The 10,252-nt window shown below is 45.2% G+C and overlaps 1 protein-coding gene across 2 annotated transcripts; it reads left to right on the top strand.

Moving 5' to 3' along the window:
* The first annotated feature begins 1,569 nt into the window (after nt 1-1,569).
* pcdh18a (protocadherin 18a) lies at nt 1,570-9,943 on the top strand. Of its 2 annotated transcripts, none has more exons than XM_006790586.3 (4): nt 1,570-4,547; nt 5,247-5,302; nt 5,934-6,106; nt 8,277-9,943. In XM_006790586.3, the coding sequence occupies exons 1-4, from the start codon at nt 2,073-2,075 to the stop codon at nt 9,128-9,130; spliced, it is 3,558 nt and encodes a 1,185-aa protein (XP_006790649.1). In that variant the 5' UTR covers nt 1,570-2,072; the 3' UTR covers nt 9,131-9,943. The 2 variants fall into 2 exon arrangements, with proteins under 2 accessions (XP_006790649.1, XP_006790648.1); XM_006790585.3 differs by having other exon boundaries at nt 5,214-5,302.
* The last annotated feature ends 309 nt before the right edge of the window (nt 9,944-10,252 follow it).

The raw sequence follows: 10,252 nt of genomic DNA, 5'->3' as shown, positions 1-10,252 counted from the left end.
AGACTAGCCTACACTGAATAACCTAGTTCATATGGATAACATCATTATGCTCAGTGATGGTGTGTATATCTAATTTCTATTGCAGCAGTGGGTTTAGCAACTGTTAGTACTTTATTGATTTGTTTTTGAGATACTGTATCTATTTATTTCTTAAGGTTAACTTCGGGTCAACGCTTTCAGTGGTTGTGAAAGTGTTGACTGAGAAATTTCCAAAGAATGTGATAAGTGGAGGTGAAAGAGGCCGTTCCGAGCTTAGTTTCTTTTAGGTGAAGGTTGTGTTCTTTCTGCTCCAGATGGTTACCCGCATTAGTGTCTCATCTTCGGTGTGTTCTATAATATTTCATTTCAATATGTATGAGGAGTTTTGGTGACTGAAGCTCTGATGAGCGCCTTTTCTCAGTCTTTTTTGACGCACACACAAGAAACACGCACAAGCACGCGAGCGAACACGCGAGTACAGCTCTGGAAAAGCTGCTTGGTACTCTACAATCCCCCATGACAACTCATTTCCTCACAGTTGTGTGGGGTTCGTGGCTCCGCTGGAGTCTTGTTTGGTCGGCTGTAATCGCTGGGTCCCGGTGCCAAACAAACCGCGCCAGATGGTCTCCAGAATGCACATCCCAGTTGTGCACATTGTAAACCTTAGATCTCTCTCTCCATTTCTCTTCGTGCTTTTATTCATTTCTCTGTTTATGTATGATTCTCTGGCCTGTTTGCACATTTGCGCCAATTAGATTTTTCCCCCTTTTTCCAGTGAACAGAAAAATACATGCCCAAACTATAGAATTGTGGATGCCCCGTTGCTTATCAGAAACCCATCCTGCGGGGAGTTTGATGTTAAACAGATTTGTGCACGGGGACAGAGCTGTTCCTCGGCGTGACCAACTCTTTTAAGGCATTCATTAGAGTCCGGCTTCCTTTCAACGCGATTCGCCACACAGCTTACCCGGCTTATACCCTCACCCATAGACAGTTACAGATGAGGCACATGTGAAAAAATATATTGCGCTGAACACATCTCCTACAAAGTGTCTGAGCATGGAGAAGGGGGTAATCAGCTGCCACTTGAAAGAGCAGAAAAAGACTTGGTACAGTACAAGCTGGTGGCACGCATACGCACTAACGCCGAGACACCCGGTGCGTCAATCATTCAGCAGGAGTGTGTGTGGTGACAGCTGGTTATAGCTCGACTAGGTGTGTCTATCAGTGATTCAAGTATAGGGACTTACAAAGCTAAAGATGAATGTGACTGTATATCTTTCTTGTTTAATGATAATTTAGACTCTTTGTGTCTCCGCGCTGTCTGGAGAGAACAGACCCGAAGCGAGAAACTCGTAAACCTTCCCGGGGTTTTATAGCAACGGGGGAAGCAATTTCAGTATGCTATTTTTTAGTTTATTTTCTACTCTGTCCATTGTAGATGCGTAGTCGTTACTCTGAAAAGTGGTGAAAGTGAACCCCCACAGGGCGGGGTTTTTACCCCCCTCCCTCTCCCACCTACACACACACACACACTTTATCCCTTTCCTCCCTCTTGCGCCTCCCCTTTCCTCTCTTTTCGGAGTTTGAGTGGCTACCAGCCAGCTTTTGATTTAAGGATCGTTTGTCTTTCCTGGGATGTGAAAAAAGGGTCGTGGCTGATCTACAACTAGTTCGTTTGAGGCGGTTATTTTGGGCAACTCTGTGTGCAGAGGCACCTCAAATAGAGAGAGGGAGCGAAAGAGAGCGCACGGCGCACAGACCAGAGGCACGAAGGAGAGAGAGAAAGGCGCACAGATTTCAGTGGAACTCCGCTGGTTCCCCCGCACACTGGATGCGCGCAACAGATCTGTATGACAACGGAGAACAGACAGAAACACATTCGGATGGTTTTATGGAAATTAGAGCAACTTAAGCAAGCTTACATTTAACAATCGGGTGTTTTTCCCCTTGCCCAGTGGAGAAAGCAATGCAGCTACTGAATCAGCGAGCTCATCATTTAATAAGTTGAAACTGGAACAGATCGCCACTGCATTTTGCAGTAATTCTTTTGGACTTATTTCGGAGTTTAGCAAAATACAAAGGAGACCAAAATGAAGGGGCTCTTTCTACCAAGAATGTGGAAAGTTCTGGCGGTGTTGGCACTGGCGACGCAGCACATCACTGGCAAGACACTGAAATATCAGATTTATGAGGAGCAGAAGGTTGGCACTGTCATTGCCCGCTTGAAAGAAGACGTCGCGGATGTCCTGGCTAAACTTCCAAGCTCGGTGCCGCTCCGCTTTAGAGCTATGCAACGAGGAAGCTCGTCTTTCTTCAACGTGCGCGAGCAGGACGGAGAAATCAGCATCAAGACCAAAATTGATCGCGAGAAACTCTGCGAAAAGAATCTGAATTGTTCCATTCAGTTCGATGTGCTAACACTCCCCACTGAGCACCTCCAGCTGTTTCTCATCGAGGTGGAGGTGTTGGACATTAACGACAACGCACCTCAGTTCGCTCGCGCCGTGATCCCAATTGAGATTTCCGAGAGCGCGGCCGTGGGAGCGCGCATTCCCCTGGACAGCGCCACAGACCCCGATGTCGGGGAGAATTCACTGTACTCGTATGCCTTAGAACCAAACAACTTCTTTAAGCTTGACATTCAGTCTAGGACTGATGGGGTTAAATATGCTGAGCTGGTGGTGCTAAGGGAGCTCGATCGGGAGGAGCGCTCTGGTTACGAACTTCAATACACGGCCTCTGACAGGGGCGTTCCCCCGAGAACGGGTTCGACCCTCCTTAAAATCAGTGTTACTGACTCAAACGATAACAGTCCAGTTTTTGAAAAGTCGTCATATGTCATCAATCTGCCAGAAAATTCACCTGTTGGCACTCTGCTCATTGACTTAAACGCCACGGACGCGGATGAGGGCACAAACGCCAAAATAGTCTACTCATTTAGCAGTCATGTTTCTCCGAAAATAATGGAGACATTCAAAATTAACCCCGACAGCGGTCACCTGACTCTCATCAGACGCGTGGATCACGAGACTGCTAATTCTTATGATATCGATGTGCAAGCACAGGACATGGGTCCAAACTCCATGCCCGCTCACTGCAAGATCCTGGTCAAAGTGGTAGACGTCAACGACAACAAACCTGACATCAGCATCACTCTCATGTCTTCCCAGGGGAATGGAGATGCAGCTTACGTATCTGAAGCTTCGCCTTTGGACACATTTGTTGCTTTGGTCAGGGTAGAGGACTTGGACTCTGGACTGAATGGGGAGGTGGAGTGCAAGCTTCATGGTCAAGGCTACTTCAAATTGCAGAAAACATATGAGAACAACTACATGATTTTGACCAATGTGTCTCTAGACAGAGAGAAGAGGTCAGAGTTCAGCCTGACTGTGGTGGCAGAGGATCGAGGGACTCCAAGTCTTTCCACTGTCAAACATTTCACTGTGCATGTAACTGATGAAAATGACAACCCACCACGTTTTGAGAAGGGGCAATATGAGATCTTTAAATCAGAGAACAATGCCCCTGGAGCATATCTGACGTCCATCTTGGCCACCGACCCTGACCTGGATTCTAATGGGCAGGTGAGCTACTCCATCTTGGAGAACTCTGTTCACGGCAGTTCTATCTCCACCTATGTCACCATTGACCCCTCTAATGGCGCTATCTATGCACTGCGCACATTTGATCGAGAGGATGTTAGCCGCATAGCCTTTATTGTGCAAGCGAAGGACGCAGGAAAACCAGCACTGCTCAGCAATGCCACAGTTATTCTGAACATTCTGGATGAAAATGACAACCCTCCAGTCATTGTGGTCCCTCAGCTGTGGAACTTCACTGCAGATGTGCCTGCTTCAAAGTTTACAGAGGCTGGACACTTAATAACTGTGGTTAGGGCAACTGATAGAGATACAGGAGTCAATGCTGAGCTCATTTGCTCTATAGTCAGTGGCAACGAAGAAGGATTCTTCTTGATTGAGCCACGAACATGTGAGATTCATGCCAACGCTAGTCTGGATAACTTCCCCCATGACCATGCGGAGCTGACTGTTGTGGTCAGAGATCAAGGAAGTGAGAGTCTCAGTGCTAAGGCCGTTCTGAAAATCACTCTCCACGAGACCATTGAGAACCACGGGTCAGTAACGGACCAAGGAGAGGCTTCACTTGATGTATCTCTGATTATCATCATCTCCTTGGGAGCCATCTGCGTCGCACTCATGTTTATCATGGTGGTGTTTGCTTCTCGCTGTAACCGGGAGAAAAAGGACACCAGGCACTCCTATAACTGCCGGGTAGCAGAATCCACCCACCAGCACCACCCAAAGAAGCCCTCACGCCAAATCCACAAAGGTGATATAACCTTGGTCCCCACAGTGAACGGCACTCTCCCAATCAGAGCCCACCACCGCTCCCCTTCAGCCACACCTCCCATGGAACGAGCCCAGATAGGGAGCAGGCAGAACCACCACAGTCGCCAATCCCTGAACAGCCTAGTGACCATTTCGTCCAATCATATTCCAGAGAGCTTTGCCCTGGAACTGGCACACACAACTCCACCAGTTGAGGTAAGTGCGTGCGCACACACACACACACACACACACACACACACACACACACACACACACACACACACACACACACACACACAGAAACAAATTACTTTCAGATATTTCAAATGTGATCCCTCAGCCCCTTTCCAAATTTTCTTTCTCAGTGTTTCTCTCTCTCTCAAGCACATACACACATGCACACACACACACACCCACACACCAGCCTTCTCATCCTCACACAGCTGTCCCTGTTTGAGCAAATTAACTCATCATTTCCATGACAGTGACTTAATCAACACTGCCCTGTAGTTCAAACTGATTCTCATTAAAAACTGTTGATGATTATAGACGTGTCTTTGTCTTTACCTTGTTTACACCCTGTCACCATTACCTCCATCATGACCATGACTCACCCCCCCCAGTCATATGTCTACATGTTCATCTAGACTCACCCTCAACCCCCCCTTTTTGTTTTAACATCATCCATTTTGTCTCATCCATTTTTAGCAGCCCCTCCATCATCCATCTTGTGTTTACTCATCCATTATTTTGTCTTCTGTGTTGTCCGTCTCTCTTTTCCCCTTCCTCAATTCTCCATCCGTTATTCATCCCCCCCCCCTTTTCTGTTTCTTTTTGTTTGTTTTATTTTGTTTGTTTTGTCATTTTTTTTTTGGGATGTAGCAAGTCTCACAGCTTCTGTCCATGCTCCATCAGGGCCAGTACCAGCCCAGACCCAGTTTCCGTGGCAACAAATACTCGCGCAGCTACAGGTAATTTACCCCCCACCCCCCAGCCACCCTTCCCCCCCGAAAAGATTATCTTTTGTTTACTTTTTAAACCTCTTGTTTTTCATTGTGTCTGACATTTGTCAACAACCTGTTGTGCAGGATTCCCTGTCAGTCGATCAGTTACATGTAGATCATGATTTGATGGTGTCCAAATGTTTTTTTTTTAATTGTCTAATTGTCATACCAATGTCTTCTGTTCTAAGTGTGAAACCCTTAGATGTCTGAATATCACAAAAATATCTTTGTGCTAAAAGGAGCTCGGGTTATAAAGTCCGCATCCATCACTGCTTTCATCATAATATCTGATTATGGTCTTTGGATGATATATTTATTGATACCCTAGTGGCTGCTATGATTTATTTATGGATGCAGTTTACCTGCGTGTAGAATTAATGGGTTAAGGCTTGTCACAAGTTTTGACAGATTCCAGAAACAGCCCTAAGTTTGATAGAATTTGCTTGTCACTAATCTTCTCTAAGGACAGACTGATTTGTTTAACCTGCAAAACAGAATGTGCCATCTGTCTTTGCCCAAAGTGTAAAATTCTACTACTTACTTTCAGACTATACTTATATGTGTTTATAGTCTTTTTCTTTTTAATGGCTTCTCACAGGTATGCGTTACAAGACATGGACAAGTTCAGCCTGAAGGACAGTGGCCGTGGGGACAGCGAGGCGGGGGACAGTGATTGTGACATGGGACGGGAATCCCCCGTGGACAGACTGCTGCTGGGGGAGGGCTTTTCTGACCTGATGCACCTTGAAATGCACCATCGACTCCACCCAGGTGAGATTTTGGTGATGCAACCCACCTCTTCAGCCTATGTCCCTGTGTAAAATGACACCTTTTCCTGTTTCGCGTCACCTTCATAACAGCATGACTAGGCGCCAGTCAGCTGACTTACATACCCAACACCTTCTATTGCAGCAACTCACACTCAAATATTGCTTCACCATCCAGGGCATAATTGCACCTCAGTTTTATTGTACTTTGCAGAAGTTGTCAGTTGTAGGTTTCTGACTAATTTCGCATCTTGCTTCACTTTTCCACTCATGATTGTAGAAATAAGAGATTTCTTTCTCAGTTCAAATTGAAAATGAGCTACAACTGAAACAAGCTGTCTTCCTGCGGACCGCACCTAGGCGCCCAGTGTACTGCCTCCCTGACAAATTTCAGCACCATGGACAGCACCCGGCCTAAGCCCATTATTTGTCTGTACACCTGCCTTTACAGCCACTCCATTCGCCCTGTTTCCAACACAATCCCTATTGTACTCAGCCCCATTCTTCCACACAGCCCTCATTTCCACGCTCGTTATCACACTGAGAGAGGTTACAGTGTGTCTGGCTGTTACTGTGTGTGTGGTTGTGTGTGTGCGTTATCTGCCCCTAAGATAGAGTCGTGTCTGTAAAATCCTCCCTGGAGCGGAGATGAGTCGCCTGTCACTCATCGGTATGCGTCTCAGAGTGCTGTTTTTTTTCCCCTCCTTCTTTTTCTTTTCTTTCTCTTTTTTTTCCCCCCTGGTGAGTGACAGTGGTGCACTTTCATGTCTGAACTGAGGAGAATTCATAGTAATTGCTTTTAGAATTATGTTATTCTCTCTCTTACTGACTCCATCCTTCTTTTGCTTTCTCCTTCGTGAGATCCTGAGGATCTCTCGCCCTCCTTCTCTTTCGCTCCCTCATTTTGTTAATGTATTACAATCTTTACAGAGATTGGTGGATGTGGACAGTCCTGCTGTATCTTATTTTTGTTCTCCCTTTGAAAATGACTTGGAGGTGTTGGAACCCTTCTCCCCCCCCCCCTTTCTCTTCTGCTATCTTTTATGCTAATATAAAAGAAAAAAGGAGGGGAAGACGCTAATGGGCTGAGAGGGAGGATTACCACTGTTTCTCTTCAGTAGATTTAATTTGTTTAGATTTTTCTATTTAGATGGGCAAATGTGCTTTTTCATGCTGGATAGGATAAAAGAACAAACAAGCAAATCCCTGCCTCAGTCTTTAGTTGGAAGATGTGGACATACTTGGAAGTGCAGCCAAATATTACATTAATAGCTGCCTATGATGCCATTTGGGTGGGATCTGACACTTGTCTATTTTTTTATTTAAATCCTGTCATAGTCTTCATACCTGGCACTACCTGGAAGTCTAAACAGGAATATGAAGAGACTGAGAGAAAAATAAATAAATAAAAAAATCTACAAAGCAGAGCTGTGATTTTGATTTTAATGAAAGACTGAAGTGGTGCACCATGAAATATTAATTAGGTATTGTACATGGATCATTCGAACAGAATAAGGCATGGCTCGTCAGACTCAACAGCATCCCTGCTCCTTAAAGAAATCAGCACCTTGTCCTCCTGCTGAACTGTGTATCACTTCAAATATAACACTTTCACCCCTCTTTACTTCAAATGGTAAATGGCCTGTATTTATATAGCGCTTTACTAGTCCCTAAGGACCCCAAAGCGCTTTACATATCCAGTCATCCACCCATTCATACACACATTCACACACTGGTGATGGCAGCTACATTGTAGCCACAGCCACCCTGGGGCGCACTGACAGAGGCGAGGCTGCCGGACACTGGCGCCACCGGGCCCTCTGACCACCACCAGTAGGCAACGGGTGAAGTGTCTTGCCCAAGGACACAACGACCGAGACTGTCCAAACCTTCTGATTACAAGGCGAACTCCCAACTCTTGAGCCACGATCAGTCTTAGGCTTTGTGACTTGTATTATTCAGGGGTGTTGACATTTTCCGTACCAATTGACAAACATAAAAAAACAAACAAAAAATGGTTTTGTCTGAGAATTTTTAAACATGATTTGTTTGAGTTGTTTTGCAGACTTTTTGTTGTTACTTTGCCTGATGCATGACGAATGTCCTAAAGATTTTTGTAGTTGAACCGTCTCTTGACTCAGTGTCCTTTTTTTTTGTTTTGTTTTTTGCTTTAGCTATGAGACTGTGCACGGATGAATGTCGTGTCCTGGGACACTCTGACCAGTGCTGGATGCCTCCTCTCTCCTCCCCCGCTTCCTCTGCTGACTACCGCAACAACATGTACATCCCTGGGGAGGAGTCCTCCCAGCAGCCTCAGCTCGATGATGACCAGTCCTCCGTTGACTCGGAGCGCCGCAAGAGCTTCTCTACTTTCGGCAAAGAATCTGGGAATGAAGAGGAAGGAGCTGGAGGTGTTGTCTCTGGAGCAGGAGGTGATGTGTGTGCAGCTGGAGGAGGGGCTGGCTCCCTCCTCACAGAGATGAACTCTGTGTTTCAGCGACTCCTACCCCCTAATATGGACTCTTATGTCGAATGCACTGAAACAAGCCCAACCTCATCGTCATCAACCACTGAGAGAGGAAATGGACGAAGTGGCAACATTGTTGGTAACCACAGTAACAACGCTGTTCCCCAGGACAACCGGAGAGGGTTGCTGCCAGGTGGTAAAGGTCCCAGTTACCCCCCAGGGGTGGCTGCATGGGCAGCCAATACTCACTATCTAAACCCAGGAAGTGGGTCTGGAAATGGGACTAACCATGTTTCCTCCTCCCCTTCTTCTTCTACTTGTTCCTCATCCTCACCCTCAACTTCGACTCCCACCTCCACCAGTGGCCAGCCTCCACACTTAAAGTGGCTGCCAGCAATGGAGGAAATTCCAGAGAATTATGAGGAAGATGACTTTGATGGTGTTTTCCATCAGGGTCACCAGAGTGGCAAGCGTAGCGAGAACCGCCACGAGGCTGGCATGGATGCAAGCGAGCTGGTCCAAGAGATCAACAAACTGCTGCAGGATGTCAGGCAAAACTAGAGAAAAAGAGAAGGCATAGCATTGTTTCACTGTGTGATATGAAGAAATATTTCACCACATTATGGTAAATGCTTGTTCCGTGTGCCAACATTAAAAAAGAAGAAAAAAAAAGTTCACATTCACTGTAATGCTCGTCTTGTTTATTTTTAACAGATTTTCTCCTTACCTTTCAGTGCTGAGAGAAAGGTAAAAAAAACAGCACTGAAGGTGTGATCTGGGTGACTTAAAAGCATCAAAGTGAGCACTGAAAGAACAGATTGCTCAAAGTTGCTTGAATGAGTGATTTCAAAAGGAAATCCACCGACAAAAACTGTACCCTTTCTTCATTTGTAATGTTTACAGCAGCGTGAAGAGACTCCACAGGGAGAAAGCAACAGTTGTGTGATCTAATTTCTGCTCTTACAGTGTACAATATTGTACAGTGTCTGTGGAAAACGGCAAACCCACTTGAATATCGTGCTACGTCTCCTGTTTTGTTATTATGGAATGTAACTGTACAATTTGATCTTTGTATTTTAAAAATACTCTTTTTTACTTCTATATATTTATATGTGTCCATGTATGTTTGTACAGAAAAAGAAAACAAAACGTCTATTTTTTATATTTGTCACTGCATGTCTTGATATCACTCAATGTGTCTCTTTTCCTCTGCCCCGTTTATTTTCTAAACGACTGTATTTAATTTTGTTATTGAATGTGTGTGTGTGCATATTGAAAACAGTCACATCCCAATGCAGTTCCATGTTGGAAGTGAGTTTTGTATGGTAACATTGTGACCAGTGGACGATAAATAAAGTGGAGGGATTCATAAAAGTGTTTGAAAATTATTCTCGGTGCCTGAGGTTTTCAGTAATTACTTTCATTTACATTTATCCTTTCATTTCATTCCTCTTGAATTCCTCACTGAGTACTTGCATTTGCCCCATCTGTCTCTTACCTCCCCCTAATGCTCAGCATTGGAATTGCAGCACTCTGTGCGCACAGAGCCAAAATCTCATGTATGCTGTCTAGGCAGACCTTCCCCAGGCCCCATCATATCATGATTCACATGCATGACTCTACTCATAAACATGCCATTAGTGGTGAATTTATTCCCAGATGAACTGTTTAGATTTAAATGCA

Source organism: Neolamprologus brichardi, chromosome 6 (genome assembly GCF_056152115.1).
Source record: "Neolamprologus brichardi isolate AB-2024 chromosome 6, ASM5615211v1, whole genome shotgun sequence".
Taxonomy (NCBI): domain Eukaryota; kingdom Metazoa; phylum Chordata; class Actinopteri; order Cichliformes; family Cichlidae; genus Neolamprologus; species Neolamprologus brichardi.
The sequence above is the reverse complement of the archived record's forward strand: the minus strand, read 5'-3'. Positions and strand labels throughout refer to the sequence as shown.

What these genes read in the sequence shown, in the direction of transcription:
- pcdh18a (XM_006790585.3), top strand. Translation starts at nt 2,073, where the DNA reads ATGAAGGGGCTCTTTCTACCAAGAATGTGGAAAGTTCTGGCGGTGTTG. An exon ending in AAATACTCGCGCAGCTACAG is followed by an intron (nt 5,303 to 5,933) that starts GTAATTTACCCC and finishes GGCTTCTCACAG; the next exon opens with GTATGCGTTACAAGACATGG. An exon ending in GCACCATCGACTCCACCCAG is followed by an intron (nt 6,107 to 8,276) that starts GTGAGATTTTGG and finishes TTTTTGCTTTAG; the next exon opens with CTATGAGACTGTGCACGGAT.